This window comes from Brassica napus, chromosome C4 (assembly GCF_020379485.1).
Source record: "Brassica napus cultivar Da-Ae chromosome C4, Da-Ae, whole genome shotgun sequence".
NCBI classification, from domain to species: Eukaryota; Viridiplantae; Streptophyta; class Magnoliopsida; order Brassicales; family Brassicaceae; genus Brassica; species Brassica napus.
This window is the reverse complement of record NC_063447.1, coordinates 60,714,052-60,734,512: the sequence shown is the minus strand read 5'-3', so window position 1 is coordinate 60,734,512 and position 20,461 is coordinate 60,714,052. Positions and strand designations below refer to the sequence as shown.

Sequence of the window (20,461 nt, the reverse complement as noted above, 5' to 3'; positions counted from 1 at the left end):
CACTTAAAAAGAAAATCTCCAGTTTATAATATTTCTCCTATTCGTATTTCGTAGATAGTATTTATAGCCTATGTTTTCTATTCTTTTGTTTTTGAACATCTACGCTGGACATGCAGCAAACACTTTTTTCACTGGGAATCTACTTTCCTGTTCTGTTTTGCTGATTACTTTAACCACGATCGATGTTTGAAGTTACCAACTTTGTTGACATTCATGAATATAATACTACTATAGATTAAAGAATCATACGGTGTGGAAGATCATTATTCTCCTGCGATAAGACGCTATGTGCTTAATATGAATGGATATGATTGGTTTCCGAATTTATAAAAATTAGTAATAATTACACATAACCATGTTTTTGTAAGATGCTCTATGTGATAAACGATTTGTCAAAACATGGTAGAAGACATGTTTTCCCAAATGTCCGTCCCGAACATCGATATTGAAGTCTTTTTGAATAGTATTAATGGTTATATTATCTAGTAAGAATGAAACCAAATGTTCCATGATAATATAGTTATGTCAAGTGATAAAATAAGATCGAAAAATATGCTACAACATTTTTTGGAGGTTCGAATATTTATTTAAACAAAGACACATCTATGTATGAAGTTTGGATTTATGATTTACATATTTGTTAAAAGTTCGGGATATGTTGAAATTTGATTCTGAATTTATGTCATCCTCAAATCTGGAATATGATTCATTAAACCGGTTTGGTTGTTATTTTGATCGTGTTAGCTGAGTGTTGTTGTGGAAGAATGTCTCCGGCATCTTTTTTGTGTAACTGGTCTTCAGCATATCTTCACCGCACTAAAGCACTAATATATCTATTACAATTTCTCTAAGTCAAATGCTAAAAGAAAAAACATAGAGAAAATGTAGAATAGCTGGTAATGTCGACTCCCTGTACATGATAGGTTTAATTTCAGAATTGTATTGAAGATCAAACAAAAAGATTGAGAACTCATATAATAGAACGAGAAAGAGTGTGTGGGGGGTCACTCACGGGGTGGGTACAAAAGGAAAGTGGCTCTTATGGTTAGGCAAATTGTAGGACCCAACTTTGTCTACCTCGACCACCACCACTCACCCCCGTCCCATCGTCTATTCTTTTATTTTGATTTCATAACGACAATAGCAAGTTTTATTTTCTCAAATCTCTATACTTAATTCCAAAACATATTCGATTATAAACCTAAAACGTTCCCTGTGTTTAGTTTTGGTGTGAATTTTCACAACTCATAGTACCAAGAAAATGTTGAACTTCTTCTTTTGGATTTGGTCAATTTCTCTTAATATAAAACAATCTTAGAGGTCACTTCTGAGAACAGTAGTTAGCAAAAAAAGTTGATTTGATTACCAAAAAAACAGTTGATTCGGATTTTAATATTCTAAATGCTTTTTTTAAACGGTATAAATTGGGTTTTAAATAAATTATGTCACTATTTTACATATTCAAGTTTTTGTTTGGATTTTTTTTTCCATTTCATTCTTTTTCATTATTGTTTTACAATGTAAACTCAGTTTTTTTATTTAACATTTGGTTTGCCTTTTGATGTTTTTTGTCAGTGTAATTGGGATTAAATCTTCCTTCATATTTCACTGAATTTCCCGTACATTTTATTATCTGATTAGTATTAAAAGGTATCAGGCAAATCATAAGAAGAGCAGGAAGAAAAAGAGAAGACATAATGATGGAAACACCTCGTTGCTTTAAACTCGTGAAGAAAGGAGAGTAAGCTATTCTTAAAAGTCAAATTCGTTGTTTCAAAGTTTCATCAGTTAACAACAAAAAAAAATGTTAACCAATGATTACAGTGAGAACTAAGTCATTACCATATGAATGCTTTACCTATCAAACAAACTTTCTGCGTAATCATTTTTGAAACTGCAATTTATGACTTTGCTTTCGGATTCTTAAAACGAAGATTAAGGCGAGATTTATGCTCTCATCATTACGGATTTGTGGTATGTCGCACCAAAAACTTTATATTATAATTATTAATCACCAACTTTAGCTAACAAACTGTACGATTTATTTAGTGTTTTGCGAAACTTTGGTGACCAATGAATTCAGAAACCCTTATTTTCCTTCGCATATATTTTAGTGTAAGTTTATAATACTTTTCATATAATGTTAACGTTCATATTAGTTGTAAAGGCTTATGTCAGTTACTGAAAAATGTATAAATATGTAAGAAATATACTCTTTTCTCAAAAAGTATATAAGAAATACAAAAATGAAAGGAAATGTGAAAGGACATAACTCGGCTGTCCATCTTGTAGTGTACCAAATGGGGCATGTGGAAGGTTGAAGCAAAGCTATCCCCACTTTTTTTGTTGTTTATTTTCTATCATTTTATACAACTTTTTCTATTCCTTTTTTTCATAAAGAAAGTGATTAGAAAAATGTCACACAAATATATCTTTGGCAGTAATGTTGATTGAGACTTTAGCTCTCGCTTTATCGGACACATATCATGACCTTTGGATCATGGTCTGTCCCTCTTATTTTATAGCAGTTTCTTTTTGCTTTTCTTATAGCAGTTTTCAACATTAAATTTCATAATACTGAAAAAATACAAACTATATTTCCAAACTAAAATCATGGCTCCAGGTAATGGGCCGAACTGAACTGGACTATATATCTTATGGGGCTACCATGGAATTATTTCCACTTCATATGGGCTTTGTGGTTACCAAGTGCAGTCCCTGAAAAATTCAAGCTTGTTTATAGTTGAATTATATGATTGGATTCGAATAACTTAAAACATCAAAACCTTTTTTCCTCTCGGTTGATCATTTCCTCCAGGATGATATTGCGTCACTGGATGCAGAAGGGGAAGGTTTTTCGAAGCTGATCGATCAAAAATTCTTATGTTGTTTGCGGTGCAAGCAACTAGGCAAAGATTTTCCCTCCAATTCCGATCCAATTATAGAACTCCTTAAATTTACACCTACAAACTTACAAGGTCGGTAGATATGCCGAACATCGTTAAAATTAGAGATGTTCAGCAGTTTTGGCTTTTGATATTGGTTTTAGATTTTTGAAGTTCAACTATTTTCATAGTTATTCAAAGTAAACATGGATCGGTTTGGTATGGCTTTAATGTTTGGACGTAAATTAGTTTGACTTAATGAGCAAATCATGGCGATGATTAATCAGCGGAGACCAAATGTGGACTTTCATATGTCCACACATGCCGCTTGCCGCATTTAATTGAAAATCTCGTCTACTGTTTTATTCGTATAAACGTTGGTATTCCTTATATAAGTTAAACGTGAATCTTTATTAAACAAACCAAATTACAACGTCGATTGCAGAAAAAGGAACCGACAAGTTGACTATGTTTTGCTAACGTACGATTCAATGTATAGAAAGTTCGTGGTGCATTTACAGATCTAATAGCTAAATCGACTCCAGTATCATAAGATCATATATAATATGCTTTCTTTTTAAAACATATAATATTTAAGCTTTATCAACTGGATGTAGGACTCACTCATGAATTGTATTTATGGTTTAGATTAATAATATATAGTTCATGAGTAAAACAAAAACAAAACAAAGTTAATGTCGTTTAGGTAAATCTAACTAATCCAAATAAAGTCATGAGTAGATGGAATAAGTTTTTTTAGTCCACTTTGTTGCTTAAAATTTCTCATATTTTGACCAAAAAAATACAAGAAAACTAAGAAAACACACAATTAGTCCATATGTTAAACGATTGAACGTTGGGTAAATGTTTAAGAAAAAGTTCAATTTACCACATTACAAATGTTGAGCTTTATATCGTTAGTGATGTGTTACTAATTAATAAAATCATTTAGATATTCGACGTGTATAAAAGTAGAGAGACTATAATTCAATTTGAAAAGTTAGTGTTAATTAATAATATTCGATCTTGTACAATGGATCGATATAACATGACAGACAATGAGTCACACAATGCGGCTCGTAAGGTGCAGTCTTCAACGTGGCCCTAGTTTGCGTTCGCGACTCTTATATTATGCGTCTGCTCATCTATTCTTTAAATAAACAATTCTATTCTATACTTCATAAAATGTACACGAAGCTTCATCATCTTCTCTTATTTACTAATTTATTACAGTATGTGTTAGTGTTACCTAACCCTATATATAGGTTACAAGGTTCTTCTTGATATAAGTGAGCTAATTAATAAGAGCAGTGATCTTAAAATGTCTCTTTATCACTCTCTTTGCTTTCTTCTCCTCCTCTCTCTATGCCATGGCTCGCACAGCGCCCGACCACGTCGAACTCCTCATCTCGATGGTAAGAAACTCATATTCACTAGCTAAACCGTTTAGTCAAATGTGAATTTATAATGTTATGTTTTTCCATCTCTATATTCATATATATAGGGCTTCTTCCAAATGGCAACTTTGAGCACACCCCTCTAAAATCAAACATGAAGAGTCGACAAATAATCGGCAGAAACTCTCTCCCTCACTGGCAAATCTCCGGTCAAGTTGAGTTAGTCTCCGGTGGGCCTCAGCCCGGAGGATTCTATTTTCCCGTCCCACGTGGGGTCCACGCGGTTAGACTGGGAAGCTTAGCCTCCATCTCTCAATACGTGAGAGTGAAGCGTGGCTTGGTCTACTCTCTAACATTCGGAGCCACGAGGAGTTGTGCTCAGGATGAGAACATCAAAGTCTCTGTGCCCGGCCAGGCCAATGAGCTTCCCATCCAGACAGTCTTTAGCTCCGACGGTGGTGACACTTATGCTTGGGCTTTCAGGTCAATGTCCGACGTAGTTAAAGTCACTTTCCATAACCCTGGTGTTCAAGAAGACCGTACGTGTGGACCCCTCGTCGATGTTGTTGCTATCAAAGAGATACTTCCTCTCAAGTATAACAGAGGTAACAATTCTAAACTAATATCATCTATTACCAGTATTATAAAAATCGGCGTAAGCTGCTTAACCAAAAAAATCTTCTTAAATATCTGATCTAAACGTTTAAATGGGTTTTAACCATCTTAAATTGATTAAAAATAGTCTAGATCGATCTAAAATAGTCTAAATCAAACAACATTGTTAGTTTTGAACAATATATATACAGTTTGCCAATAAATAAATAATATAAAATTATTTGCGATTTTAGTCCTTCATTTCACCTTGATGTTTCTATTCCACCATGTAACTTTGTTTCTTCATCGTCACGTGACATATCACAGGAAACTTGGTGAAAAACGAAGGGTTTGAGATTGGCCCTCACGCTTTTGCTAACTACTCTACCGGAATCTTGATTCCGGCAAGGATCCAAGACATCATCTCTCCACTTCCAGGATGGATCATCGAGTCCCTCAAACCGGTGAAGTATATCGATAAACGTCATTTCAAGGTTCCCTTTGGCCTTTCAGCCGTCGAGCTAGTTGCTGGAAGAGAAAGTGCAATCGCTCAGATCATACGTACCGTCGCCGGAAAGGCGTATATGCTCTCTTTCACGGTGGGAGACGCTCAAAACGGCTGCCACGGGTCGATGATGGTGGAGGCGTTTGCGGGAAAACAACCGTTCAAGCTTCCTTTCGTGTCAGAAGGTAAAGGAGCTTACAAAACAGGACATTTTAAGTTTGTTGCCGATTCAAACCGTACTAGGTTGACTTTTTACAGTGCGTTTTATCATACTAAACTTCATGACTTTGGCCATCTTTGTGGACCTGTTCTTGATAGTGTTATTGTACTTCCGGCCAATTAATAATTTGAAGGGTCCTTCTTGATTATATATTCATACTGAATGTTACAATAAAAAAACCGTTTTTTATTCATAAGCATGTTGTTGTTGAGTCACATGCACTTTTATACTTCTCCCTTACACGTTTAGTCACTTCTAACTATATAGGTACTTTGAAACCTGAAAAGTTACATTTCTGTTAGTGTCCATTTCGTTGGCAAATAACTATAAAAGAAACTATAATCTGACCAATGAGAAAATCGTTTATCTTCGGTGAGAATAATTAATCCTGCCCATTGAAGATGAATAACGTAGTCAATTTCAAAGAGAATTAATGAGATTGATATTTTATGAGAATACTCACGATTTTCCTGGACATATAGATATTGAGTATTGGAATTGAATGAATATAATTGAGTAAGGAGCTCTGTTCTTATATGTACAGAGATGATTACAAGAAAGGCAAGGCAATATTCTAGGAGATACAATAGACTAATTACAGACGATATAGCCGTTGATAGACGTTAATGATTATACACTTTCCATACTCTTACACACCCCCTCAAGACGGACGGCCATTCGAGAGTCCGATCTTGACTAGTAGAGAATCAAACCGTGTGCGAGGTAATGGCTTCGTCAGTGCGTCGGCAAGTTGATCAGCTGAGTTGACGTGAGATACGCGCAGTTCACCGCTTTGCACAAATTGTCGAACAAAATGATAGTCAAGAGCAAGATGTTTCATTCTGGAATGAAAGACCGGATTGGCAGCAAGGTATGTAGCTCCAATATTGTCACAGTAGATGACTGGTTTAGTAGGAGATGGGGCTTCAAGCTCGGACAGAAGAGACTGAAGCCAGCAGACTTCAGCTGTAGTGGATGCAAGAGACCGATACTCTGCTTCTGTTGATGATCGAGCTACACCAGTTTGTTTCTTAGATGACCAAGCAATAGGATGACGACCAAGATAGACTATATAAGCACCAGTGGAAGTATAGTCGTCTCGGTTCCCAGCCCAATCCGCATCAGTGAACGCGTGAAGACTAGGAGTGTTGTGAGCTGGAAGAAAGATGCCGCATGTGGTTGTGCCAGCAAGATAACGAAGGATGCGCTTGACTGCTTGCCAGTGGTCAGTGGTGGGCTTGTGCATGAACTGAGACAGCTTATTTACTGGAAAGGAGATGTCAGGCCGCGTCAATGAGAGATACTGGAGGCTGCCGACTACTGCTCGATATTCTGAAGGATCAGCCAAAGGAGTACCTGAAGACAACGTTAAAGTAGTGTTAGAACACATAGGTGTCTTGATAGAATGACAGTCAGCCATTTTTGTACGATGTAGAAGATCTAATATGTAACGACTTTGATTCAAGTGCATGCCCTCCTTTGTCCTAATTACTTCTATGCCAAGAAAGAACGACAAGTCATCTAAATCTTTTAAAGAAAAACGTTGAGATAAGGATTCGATAAACCGGGATGTATGAGAGGGACTGTTTCCAGTGATGATCAAATCATCTACGTAGGCAAGCATGTAGATGAGAACCCCATTCTTGTTGTAGATAAAGAGAGAGGCATCCGCTACTGAGTTCTTGAAACCAGACTGGAGAAGAAACGTGCGGAGCTCATTGTACCATGCCCGTGGGGCTTGTTTAAGTCCATAAATAGCCTTCCGGAGCTTACACACTGCAGTGGGATTATCTTTATCAATAAAACCTGGGGGTTGCATCATGTAGACATCTTCTTTGAGATGACCTTGAAGAAATGCATTGTTGACATCAAGTTGACGCAGGTTCCAATTTTTAGTAACTGCAATGCTGAGAATGGTCCTGATTGTGGCCGGCTTCACGACTGGACTAAATGTGTCATGATAATCGACACCTGGTCTTTGAGTGTAACCCTTGGCAACAAGTCTGGCTTTGTAGCGAGCTATGGAGCCATCTGCGTTTCTCTTTATGGTGAAGATCCACCTGCAACCTACAACATTAACATGATTAGCTGCTTCAGTTAGTGTTTCTAAATCCCATGAATGATTCCCTGTTTGAGCATCAAACTCATCACTCATAGCTTTGCGCCAATGGGGGCTCTTGAGGGCTTCAACAACTGTTTTAGGAATCTGTTCCAAGAGCGAGGTAGTGGTAGTATGAAGGTTTAGTTTCTGGACTGGTTTCCGGGTACGAGTACTCGCGCGAGTAGGTTGAGGAAGTTGGGTTGAAGGTGGTATGGATGGAGGAGGTAAAGGAACATCGAGAGGTGGAGTGTTGCTGGGAGTGGTAGTAGCAGGAGGGTTAGGCTGAGGTGGGTTTGTTGCGGGTGGGGGTTCAGCATGAGGAACCGGTTGCGGTATAAGAGAGACAACAGGATGAGAGCGAGTGGGGACATCTTGATCATCCTCTGTTGAAACTTTTGAAGAAGAAATAGAGAATGGAAAACCGATTCATGAAAAACTACATGACGCGAAGTATAAATCCATTTTGTTTCTCTATCAAAACAGAAATAGGCACGCTGTGTTATTGAATAGCCTAGAAAGACACAAGGTGTCGATCGTGCATCAAGCTTGTTAGATGCATATGGTCTAAGCCATGGAAAACACAGGCAGCCAAAGATCCGAAGTTTTTCATAATTTGGAACATGTCCATGTAACTTTTGAAAAGGAGTTTGAAAATTTAAAACCGGAGTTGGCATTCTGTTTATAAGATAGACAGCCGTAGCAAATGCATAAGTCCAAAACGATTTAGGCATTGAAGCATGAGATAACAGAGCAAGACCAGTCTCGACTATATGTCGATGTCTACGCTCCGATATACCGTTATGTTCTGGAGTATGCGGCGGACTTGTCATATGAGAGATGCCATGAGAAGCTAAAAAGGATGCTAACGCTATATATTCACCCCCATTGTCAGTGTATAGAGTTCTAAGTTTGGTTTGAAATCGATTTTCAACCAAGACTTTGAATCTAGTAAAAACATCAAACACTTGGGATTTTTGTTTCAATGGATATAACCATGTATAGCGTGTAAAATGATCTACAAAAATAACATAATACTTAAAACCATCTTCTGAAATTTGTGGAGATGTCCACACATCTGAAAAGACTATATCAAGCGGAAAAGATGATCGCAAAGTAGAATTTTTAAAAGGCAACTTGTGCATTTTATTAATAGAGCAAGAAGTGCATGGAGAAGCCATTAAAACACTAGATGTAGTAGGTCACTGATAAATAGAAACTAGTTTTTGAAGAATTGGAAAAGCAGGATGACCAAGACGCGAGTGCCAATCAGACATAGTGGTCTTGACAGCTGAAGCAAACGCAAGAGAAGGAGGTTTAGAGGTTTTTGAAAGCGGCCATTCATAGGTACCATCTTTAGGCTTGCCCTCCAGACGAAGAGCCCCCATCTGCAAGTCTCTCACCTGAAAGTAAGTTGGAGTAAACGTGACAGCAACCCCATTAGTTGAGCATAATTGAAACACAGAAATTAAGTTCTTTTGTAACGATGGAACACATAATACACTGTTAAGAAAGAAAGGTTTTGTATAAGAAGGAAGAGATAAAGAACCAGTGTGGGAGATGTTGAGGCCTGACCCATCACCGAGTAAGACACCATCACCGCCACTGTAAGGATTGTGGAGAGACAGATTAGCCAAGTCAGATGTCATGTGGTGGGAAGCGCCACTATCAAAGAGCCATGTAGATGCATCAGACATGATTGGTTGATTCATCGGAGAAGGCATGATTGCTTGATTAGCTTGAGGATGCCACGCCAGGTTGAGTTGTTGAGAGTTCCAAGACTGTTGAGGTCGCATTGCAGTCGCTTGTGGTGGCGTTGCTGCACCTCGAACAAGACGGAACTGTGGACAATACTTGGCACTATGTCCTTGTGTGCCGCATGCTTGACATCTGCCAAGATAAGGTTTGTTAAACCTTGGTTGAAATGTGGCTTGATTCCCTCTGTTCTGCGAATAGTTGTTGTGATTGTTGTTATTGTTCTTCCAGTGAGAGCGTGGTCTAGCATCAGTAGTGTGTGCCACAATCGGAGTCGCAGCAGAAGAGTCTTTACACATGAGCATGGCCTCGCGATTAATGAGTCTTTCGTATAGCTCAGTGAACGGGATCGTAGTGTCACGGCCGTTGATAGCATCAATCTCTGGTTTGTACTCCTCAAGGAGTCCATCAAGAATTCTCTCAGTAACATCTTCTGGATCCATTGGCTTGCCGAGCAAGGCTAGCTCATCAACCTTGGACTTAACTAGGCGCAGATATTCACTAATGGTCTTGGTACCTTTGACAGAAGATTCAATTTGCTTTTTGATCTGGCGCACATGACCACGAGTCGGAATGCCAAAGGTAGACAGGAGAATAGTCCACACCTCTTTTGTTGTTGTTGCGCTGGAGACGACGGTCTGAACCGGTAAGGTGATCGCACCTATGATAGCGCTGTAGAGAAGCCGGTCTTGTCGCCTCCAAGGAGCAAACGCCGGGTTTGGTTGAGCCTCGCCATGAACATTAATAGTCGGAGCAGGTGCGGTGTTGTTATCATCAATAAAGTGATGAAGTTCATGACCCTCAAGAAGCGCACGGATCTGGCGACTCCACATCAGATAGTTCGTCGTGGTGAGTTTGGTCACGCTCGACATGTTGACCGAGAGCAGGGTGGTGCGTGGATCATGGGGATTGAACACAACCGTACGTTCAGCCGTGTGTTCATTCATTGTCATTGATACTTGGAGAGAAAGTTAGGTCTGAGACAAGAAGAAGAAACGAGATTTGGGAGAAGAGAGGCGGAAGAGAAAAGAAAAAAAAAAAATAGGTTTTCACCTATAGGGCTCTGATACCATATTGAGTATTGGAATTGAATGAATATAATTGAGTAAGGAGCTCTGTTCTTATATGTACAGAGATGATTACAAGAAAGGCAAGGCAATATTCTAGGAGATACAATAGACTAATTACAGACGATATAGCCGTTGATAGACGTTAATGATTATACACTTTCCATACTCTTACAATAGATACGGGAGTGGAGTTTTTATCAAAGAAGTTTTGAGAGTAAACTTTGTGAGATGAGTGATGAGGAGTTCAAGGTGCGGTGGGTGAACCATTTAGTTAGATATCTGAATATCTCAAGCAATCTATCTTTCAATAAAATGATCACATGAAGCTTAAAAAGCACAAGAACTTAAAGAAGGAATCATGGTTTCCTTATAAATTATTACTCCAGATAGATTTGTGATTTGTGGAGGAAGATAATGCTTCCCTAATCATATAGAAGTAATAGTTTTTTTTTGGCTGAGTGATAAAAGTTTTTTTTTTGTAATATATGATCTACATATGTTTGTGGAATTCAGCAAACGAAATAACTTTTTTTTTGTGTCTATTAACAAATAAATAAGTCGATTTAAAAAAAAAAGAAGGAATTTTCCTTTGTTTAAAAAAAGGAAGAAAAGAAATGTTAATAAAATTAGTATCCAAAAAATATAGGAATGTCCCTTTATTAAAGAGTAAATATCTATTTTGCTAATATAATCCGGTAAACTCGAACCGATCTTAACCGGGTATATAACGAAATGTTTCAATCCGTTTAATTCGAACCAACCCAACTTAACCGGGTATATAACCCTCTCTCCCTCTCTCTCTTTAAGACACAACAAGAAGATCAAACCTTTTTGGATCGATTTGGGTTTTTTTCAGAGATGACGGAGGAGAAGGCGAGTGTGTTGTGCAATTTCTGCTGCAGCAGCAGGTAAACCGGAAACGGTTCTGTTTCCTAGAGTTTCTCTGTTCAATTTAGGTCTTTGGATCATCTCAAAATCGGATCTTTTGTACAGATACGGATGCAGCTCTGAGCAAAGTCTAGAGGGACAAGACAATGAAGCTGTGATATGTATGTGTATATATATAAGCACTTCTTCTTTTTCAACGATCATCCGTTTGAATCTCTTCTTGTCTCTGCAGCGAGAGGTCCAGAGGTTACAGCTTTTGATCAGCAGGATGAATGGTAAAGACGACAGTGTGAGTTTCTCCGAGCTGCTATCCCTTCTAAGTCACTTAAAGGAGGTCCGGCTCATTGTGATTGACCAAAAGGTAATCTTGTTGTCTCTTTTTAGTCATTGATCATGTTTTGTAATCTTGTTTTAATCTATTGCAGAAGAAGATTAAGCTCGAAGAAGATGAAAGGCTGCGCAAATCCTCTACCTCCAGGTAAGAAACATGAGTTTTTAATAATGAGCTAGATGAGACACAAAAATCAATATTTTTTTTTGGTTTATTGATTGTATCAAACTTGGCTTCTTAGATTTAGTAGATGTCTGATTATGTATCACTTTTATTTTTTTTGCTCATTGAACCAATTTTTTTTTTTTTTGATTATATACCAGCTCTAAAGAAGAAAGAGAGGAGAAACAAGATCATGAAGCGCCACTGGTGCGTGCTTGTATATTGTTGTCAGCCTCTGGTCCCTATCTCTCTTTTCTTGCCTCTCACGTTTTTGTTCTTGCAGCTTAAGATGAAGAGAGAATTTGAGAGACGTAGCTCTGAACCTGTGCACAAGGAGCTGGAGAGATTGTGGCTTTTGAACTAGTAATGGACTGTTTTGCTCGGTAGAAGTCTCTTCCTTTTTTTTTTTTTTTAATATTAATTTTGGATTCATTTTTTTTTTTTTTGTGGTGTTTGTTTAATCTTCACAGGAGAATGAATGGCAGAGAGCTGGAGGGCATGATCTCCTCTGACCTGCTCCTACTTGACACTAAGATACTGCATGCATTGGTGGGTTTGAGGGACCAACAGCTGGGACCAAGAAGGGAACAGATTGCAAGGCAGCAGAAAGAGGTAAAACAGTGATCAGATTGCTATCGTTTTCTCTAAGTAGTAAGTAAATCCATCCCCCTAAGCCGCTTTTGTCTTACTCTCACATATTCTTTGTCTGTTTGTTTTGAAAGGAGCAAGATATGGGCGGTGTTCATTGGACATTGTCAAGGACGAGAGCTATCGTGGTGACATTACCTCGCGGAAAAGATCAAAACCGGCGCTTGTTACCGTTTCCAGGAAGCTCAGAAGATTCCAAAACCGTCACAGGAGGACCATGCCATGAATTCAAACCGGTTGAACCAGACGCAATGTGATCATCTGCCTTGTTTAATCTACTCTGTCTTGTCCCCTTGACTCGAGACGGTTTTATGTATCTATCTATTAATGTTTAACTTGTGTAATGTTTCTCTATTGAAAACGTGCTAATTAAAATTTAAAAAAAAAAAAAAGAAAAAAAAAAAGAAAACGTGCTAATGTAGTCTATCCAATTGGGTCAATTTAATTTCAGTTTGGTTTGAGTTAACCCGTCTGAGTCTAACTTTTAGATATGTAGCGTGTATCTATTTAGTATCTATCAAAATTTAACCGAATTGCTTCATATTTACATAAAAATTTGTAAAACAACTAAAATTTTATTACAGTTAATTGAAATTAAAAAAAAAACTCTAGAAACTGACACTTAAAGTTTCATATTACTTGAAGATATGAAAAATAGAATAGTAAAGATCGCAAACAAAATGATATAACAACTAAATCATAAATTAAAATAAACCAAAACATATATATATATATATATACACTCATGAATACCCATGTTTTTAGATTGAATCTATATTGGTTATTTTTGGGTCAAATTTATTCAGACCAGCTCTTTTTGTGTTGAAATTAATTCGGGTCGGTTTTTTTTAAAATTGCAGTTATTTTTACTTGTGTCATTTAAATCTGTTAGATATAATTCTCTTCAAAACCAAAAAAAATCAACATAATAAAAGATTCACTAAAATATATCATACACAAAAATTTAAATGTAAATTGTGCCAATTGAAGAAAATTTTAGTCGACCAAATAATAAGCACGGTGCTAATGGAGTTTGTTAGTTATCAGAGAACAGTATTAATGATCATTGCTCAACAGAACATCTCAGGTGCTCCTCAAGAACCATCAACTGTTCCGAGTCTCTCATCAGCGTCTCTCAACTGCGAGATCAATTTCTTGTTGTGACAAACAAGCAATCAATCATCAAGAAACAAAAGTGAGAACCAACCACCACCATCGGTTTTTAATAAGATCTCATACATACAATAGATTATTAGTATTACCTCACTTTGCTGCGTTGCAATTTGCTCCATCCTCGGTCCAAACTGTTGCTCGTGCAACCCCATTAGTCCACGGTTGATCTCATCTTCAAGCAAGCGGAGCTCAGAGTAAGTCATACCTGCCAGCTCTCTACCACTCATCCTCCTGCTTCAACAAAACTCCATCAGTTAACAGTCTCTCAAACTCGCTCTGGATGGATTCAGAGCTACGTCTTTCGTATTCAACCTGAATTCGAGACTGCAAAAACACCACAAGAAGAAGCATTTTGAGAGAACATGGCTACAAGAAGGGAATATTATAATGTATATACCAGTGGTGGTGGTGCTTCTTCATCTTCTTGTCTGTTGCAAGGAGCCAAAACCACCAGCTCTCTCCTCGTACTATCTTTTCACACTCATCATCTGCTTCTTTCTTCTGCAGCCTTTGCTCTTCTTCCAGCTCTGTCTTCTTCTGTTAAAGAAAGAAAACAAGACAGGATTTTAGATATAGCTTCTCTTCTATGGTTGTTTGTATTCTCTCTCTCACCTTGAGCTTCTTCACAATGAGCAAGACTTGTTTAAGAAGGGATTCAAGTAGTAGAAGCTCAGCGAAAGTCAGGCCGTCTAGATCTTTACCAGTCATTCTCCTGGTCAAAAGCCGTAGTCGCTTGAGTTCGCTCTCAATCAACTTAGACACAAATAAAAACACATATGGTGAGTGAGAACAAAAGACATTGAGAGAGAGAGAGAGAGAGAGAGAGAGAGAGAGAGAGAGAGAGAGATGGACTTGAACAATACCAGAGCTTCTTCTTGTTTTGTGTGTTCATATCTGCAAGACCCAAGAATCAAATACTAAAACCACCAACAAGAAGAAGACCATCTTCTTATAACTAACCAACCCATAAAATTAGAATGTTATACCTCTTGCTGGATGATGATCCGCAGAAATCGCAGAGCATCCTCACCGTCGTCTTCTCCTTCTTCTTCTTCTTCTTCTTCTTCTTCTCTTCACCTTCATCTCTCCCCTCGTTATCGGATCCAACCAAACCAAAGGTTTAATCTTTTTTGCTTTTGAGATGCAAAAGAGCGACTAGCAATTGTTTGTTCTTAGACCATCCGCATTTGTGAACGCCAGGTTCATAAAACATTTTTTATTATTATTTTTTTTCTGTTTTATTTTTGTTAAAAAAAAAAAAAAAATTATTAATAGGACCAATCGCGAGCCGCCACGTGTCGTGGGGTCCGCGCTACAGTGACGATCCGGGTTCACTGGAGTGAACTCCCCTTGGACAGATTCACTGATTTTTATTATTTTAATATTTTTTTTTTCTCGAAATCCGGGTAAACTCCCCTTGGAGTTCACCAATGTCGATGCTTAGCCCCCCTCCTTTTACAGAATTGCTTAGCCAAAATTTTATTACTATGATCAGGGAATCATTATCTTTCCTCCACCAATCACAAATCTCTTTTGGATAATCTAGCTATTTATTTATTTATTGATTTATTTATTTATTTATAAATGGACACAACAAAAAGTTATTTTGTTTGCTGAACCGAGAGAAATTCAACAAACATAGGTTATATAAATAAAAATATCACTCAGCCAAAAAAAATCATTAGGGAAGCATAATTATAATAAGCAAAACAGCCAACAATTAAGAGGAGGGAAGGTGAGTCGTTCGGACATGCGTGCGTAGACCACAGAACAGGCTTACTACAATAATACACCAAACCAAACCAAACCAAACCAGTTGTAACATTTGTCCCGCATATCACTAAAGTCTAGGACCGGCTCTGTATCTGGTTTACTACCACATATCCTCAAGTCATAATAGTGTCTCTCTTCATATCTGGCAAAGCTAGAGACAAGCTGTTTCTCATATGCTGACTTGACATCTCTTTTTTCATGTTTTATGGAGAAAAAGTTGAAACAAGTGTGCGACAATCGTCTGAACCGTGAGTTTAGTATGTCAGTGGTTTTTGTGTTCTTTTTTTGAAGTATGGAATATAGAATCATTATATTTCATGTAAAACATGCAAAAGTTATCATTATAGTATACAAGTTTGATCTTAAAACTTTTCTGCACAAGGGTAACTTGATTGTCACCAAACTCTTTGTTTACAAGACTCATCTAGCTAGTTTGAATATTAACTAACTGAATCCTACAACCCAAACAGGGACAGAGTATATAACAGTTCCAATTGCAAAAGAAACCGCTATAGTGAAAGATGCATACGCATAGGCTCTCCATGGATAATCACTTTCTCTCATGGCATTGAACTCAGCCGTAAAGGTTGAAACTGTGCTTAGACATCCCAACAGACCAAACTGTATGCTAGAAGCAACCGTGTTACATGTTGTAGTGTCCACCTGTTCCCCAAAAGAGAGATGCAAAGAATGTTATATTCTGTGATCTGTCTGGTATAGATAGAGCGAGAAAGAGTTCATACCGATTTTTTCAACGTGGCCAAAGCTGCCATGGCGGAAGCCGCAGCTACATTCGCAATAACAGTTCCAAACGGGACCCACCTCAAGTACTGTCCATCTTTCCCCAGTCCACGTCCATTGAGCCGAGCAAGAAACCATCTGAGCCAGACACCAGGGGCTGCAACTAAGCAACCTAACCAAAGCTGAGCCTCGCTTGTTCCTTTGTCAAACTCTTTCACAAGCTGAGTGGCACTCACAGCGAGTAAAGCCACAAGCAACAAAACCATTAAGGTCATAGACACAAGATGCCTCTTAAACGTGTTAACTTCAAGAAGACAAGAGTTTCTCTCCTCCTTAGAAGAAGAAGAAGCTCTTCTCTGAAGAAGCCATCTGAAACCTTTGGCTGTTTCTACCCCAAGAATGATGGAGTATGATGCAAGAAACAATCCTGCAACCAAAAGATTATGCTGTTAGCACGTTTGTTCATCTAAATTAAGTGGTGAGTGCTCTGTTTTTACCTAACAGGAAGCCAAGCACAGCGTATAGCCATTTGCCATCAGCACTAAGATCCAGCATCTTCTGGTTCCAGCCACTGAACGTTGTGAGGCTTCCTAAGTAACCAGTCGATAATCCTATCGCTAAAAACTCAGAAACTCTGGTTATGTCTGCTTTGAACACGACGCCGAACCAACCCATCAAGAATGATCCTACCATGTTGGAGGGAAGATCAAGGTACAAGATGCTCCCATCGCTGGTTACTCGAGCAACACTTGGTCCAAACAGTTTCTGCAGCAAGTATCTCGTAATAGCTCCAAGAATCCCAAAAACAGCCAAATGAATCAGGCAAGATATGTATTCCAAGGACTTTGGTAGCACAGGCTCCTCCTTCTTTACCTATGCAAAACCAAAGCGCTATCATTAAATCAAAACACTGAACAGAGAAACCAATACTAACAGTTTTAACGTGAAGACTATAAGAAGCAGGGCCGGTCCCGGGCATAGATAAGTGAAACATTAGCTTATATCCCTCAAAATTTCCGAAGAAAATTACGTAAACATAAACCCCAAATTATTATTTTTTTAATTATTGAAATATTTACTAAATCGTCTGCGGCCTCCAGAATATCAAGAAGTAAGAGATTGTCTTTTACCGGTTTGTTTGTCTCAGGTGACAAGAGTGATTTGGTAGGTAAAGGAGATGTTGTCATGTGCTCAGGCAAAGGTTTGACTACAGAAAGGTCATGTTCTTGACGAGAAGTATCATCAGTCACCCCTTGTTCTAGCAAATCCTCAGAAGAAAACAAACGGTTGCTTCTACCAATACTATGCCTTCTCCGGAGCGAGCGGTCCCCAATATCCCCAGCCTCTGAGACACTCTCACTATCATCCACATCATTGGTACTAATGAATAGAGGCAAGCTACGTGATAAGCTCAAAGAAGAGGCTAAACTGCTCTCTCGGCTAAAAGACCTGGTTCGAAACGGTTCTTGATGGCCATTACCAGAATCCATTGTACTCAAGTTCCTAAAACCTCAGCGTTGACCAAGGAGGCAGATAGTGATGATGATAAAAGGTTATGACCTGCACATACACACGTTAGGCCATTAGCCACACATAAAAAACGAAAGTTCAAAAGAGAGGCATTACAGGTCAAAAAGAGTGGCTCATTAGGGAAACAAGAACTATTATCGAAGGCAAAGTTTTATGATTTAAGTTGATTTATTTATACATAAAGGAGGAAACTTTATTGGGTCAAGAACAGTTTGCAGATATGTCATCCACTATCAGGACAAACTCCAAAAAGACAAAATCTAAAACCTAACTTCAATCCCCTAAAAAAACATGAAAGATTACTAATTTGCTTTATAGATTAAACAAATTAAGAATAGTGAAAAAGAGAGAAGATTTAAATAATAATAATAATAATAATACTTTTGATAATAGATTGGGATTCTATTTGAGTGATGAATAATAGATCTTTGTATGCATTTGAAATAAATTCAGAAGCTTTTACCTGTTGGCGAAATCGTCGACGTCAAGAATCTGATCCAACCTGTGAGAGCCTCTCTCTGTTTTGTGTTGTTTGAAGAAGATAACGAACAAAACAACCAAAGTATGATTGATACGCTGCGTTTTAGATCAATTTGTTTTTTTTTTTCTTATTCGCAGTAACTGTTTACATATTAATGCAATAAAGTCCACACATTCTTTTGTTTCAACACATACATCATCCCAAAAAGCCTTTAATATTTCTGGTTGATTTATTTTTGATCTGATATGATGGTGATACATTATCAAAATAGTTATTTTAATTTTTTAAAAATACTTATTTTTTTCTTGGTCTGCTAAAAGTACATGATTTTCAAACTATCGATTTACACCTAAATTCAGAACGGTTGACTACTACGTTTTCTAAAATTATAGTAAACATTGAAAAACTAGTAGAATCTTATTTGTTTATCCACTAACTCAACAACCACACTTGCATTTCAAATGACACCCATGTGGAAGATTTTAATTTTTTGTTATTTAACATTTTACCTATGTTTTAGTAATAAAAACGATACATTACGACTTTAATTGTATGGAATGATGCTTTTACATGAGGCTTGTGGTAGAAACTAGAAAATGAATCAAGGAAAGAAACAACCAGCTTGTAGCTCTATTGGTCGCTAGTGACGATTAGAAAATGTTATCTCTTTTTGTGTCTTCTCTTTGGTGGTGTGAAACTGGATCGGGATTTGTTCTATTACATGTTATTTATTTCGTCCATTTATAATGATGTGTTATGCATTAGTTTAGTTCATATTAGTTTTGCATTCCGGCATGAATAAAAGTAGCATAAACATGAATTAAATAAATAGAATAAAATCGTTTAAACATAAATAGTCATATTTGTTGACTAATATAAGGCAAGTGCATGAAATTCAGACACTATATTCAACGAATTACAGAGCCGTTTTTTTAATTGGGTTGTTATCTTTTAGTGGTCAACTGGATTTTCTCGATTTGTGTTTAATTTTAGTTCACTGAAATATGATAGTTTTATGGTTTAGATTGCCATACAGTGAATTTATCTACAGCAATAAAGATATATTGGATTTGTGGTATGTTTCCAAATTTTAAATAGTTACGATTGGTTAAGGTAAAAGGTGATGATTGGTTAAATAATTCAATTGAATTGAGATGGTTTGGTATTCTTGTTAATCACGGTTTGGATGAATGCATATATTTGTAATATTAAAAGTGAAGTAAAAGTTTATTATATCTTATACTTCAATTTTAATAGATTAGATGATAAATATATTTGTTATCATAAAAAGTTGCAGATCAAAACATGTTTGATGCTCACAAAGACATACAAACATAACCAAAAAAGACAGTTTTGCAGTTTCAACCTAAAATGAGCGATCTTTGTTCATCATTTATGTACATAGAGTGTTAGATACCTTGAGATCTTTCTTTCTCTCTATCCCAAGTTAGCCTCTGCAGCCTGAATACTCTCCATAGCTAACATGAGCTGATTCTCCAGACCAGCAAACTCATCCATGCTTCTTCCTCCAAGATCCAAAGCCAAAGCATCGCTGTCCCGACGAAGCTTCCCGACGAGGTCAAATTCCATGGTGGAAGTGTACCCTACTCGATCCATGACGGCGTCCAAACCACTGCAACCACAAGAACTCTTTGATCAAAAAAACATGGGTTTTTCCCCCAATCAGAATCAAACAAAACAGATGCTTACCCAGCTACAGGAGAGGAGTACTGGTACTCTCTTCCCTGATCAGAGCATGCAAACACAGCTACATTCGCCTTTGTCATGTTGTACAAGTCCTTGGCAATGCGGTTGAGAGCTTTGCCAAGAAACGTGCAGCGCCGAGCCCAATCATTTCCGTTCTGGATGAACACCATTTCTTCAGCCCGATTATTTATTTTGTCCATTTATAATGATATGTTATGCATTAGTTTAATTCATATTAGTTTTGCATTCGGCATGAATAAAAATAGCATAAACATGAATTAAATAAATAGAATAAAATAGTTTAAACATCCATAGTTGTATTTGTTGACTAATACAAGACGCAAGTGCATGAAATTCAGACATTATATTCAACGAATTACATAGCCATTCTTTAATTGGGCCGTTATCTTTTGGTGGTCAACTGGATTTTCTCGACTTGTATTTAATTTTAGTTGACTGAAATATGATAATTTTATGGTTTAGGTTGCCATACATTGAATTTA

At 37.4% G+C, this 20,461-nt stretch overlaps 3 protein-coding genes and 1 pseudogene across 3 annotated transcripts; 2 read left to right on the top strand and 2 right to left on the bottom strand.

Annotated features, from left to right (window-relative positions):
* Positions 1-4,058: 4,058 nt before the first annotated feature.
* On the top strand, positions 4,059-5,797 carry LOC106395128. The gene is made up of 3 exons (XM_013835650.3): positions 4,059-4,300; positions 4,390-4,887; positions 5,204-5,797. The coding sequence occupies exons 1-3, from the start codon at positions 4,207-4,209 to the stop codon at positions 5,722-5,724; spliced, it is 1,113 nt and encodes a 370-aa protein (XP_013691104.1). The 5' UTR covers positions 4,059-4,206; the 3' UTR covers positions 5,725-5,797.
* A 5,202-nt stretch (positions 5,798-10,999) lies between these two features.
* On the top strand, positions 11,000-13,194 carry LOC106395179 (annotated as a pseudogene).
* A 279-nt stretch (positions 13,195-13,473) lies between these two features.
* Positions 13,474-15,142, bottom strand: LOC106394534. Its single transcript, XM_013835103.3, has 7 exons — positions 14,713-15,142; positions 14,590-14,620; positions 14,339-14,479; positions 14,124-14,263; positions 14,039-14,050; positions 13,816-13,957; positions 13,474-13,707 (listed from the first exon to the last, which is right to left on the bottom strand). Exons 1-7 carry the CDS (start codon positions 14,748-14,750, stop codon positions 13,648-13,650), a joined length of 564 nt encoding a protein of 187 aa, XP_013690557.1. The 5' UTR covers positions 14,751-15,142; the 3' UTR covers positions 13,474-13,647.
* Positions 15,143-15,797: 655 nt separating this feature from the next.
* Positions 15,798-18,453, bottom strand: LOC106391676 (fluoride export protein 1-like). The gene is made up of 5 exons (XM_013832375.3): positions 18,234-18,453; positions 17,371-17,800; positions 16,738-17,113; positions 16,243-16,667; positions 15,798-16,162 (listed from the first exon to the last, which is right to left on the bottom strand). Exons 2-5 carry the CDS (start codon positions 17,728-17,730, stop codon positions 15,944-15,946), a joined length of 1,380 nt encoding a protein of 459 aa, XP_013687829.1. The 5' UTR covers positions 17,731-17,800; positions 18,234-18,453; the 3' UTR covers positions 15,798-15,943.
* Between the last annotated feature and the right edge of the window lie 2,008 nt (positions 18,454-20,461).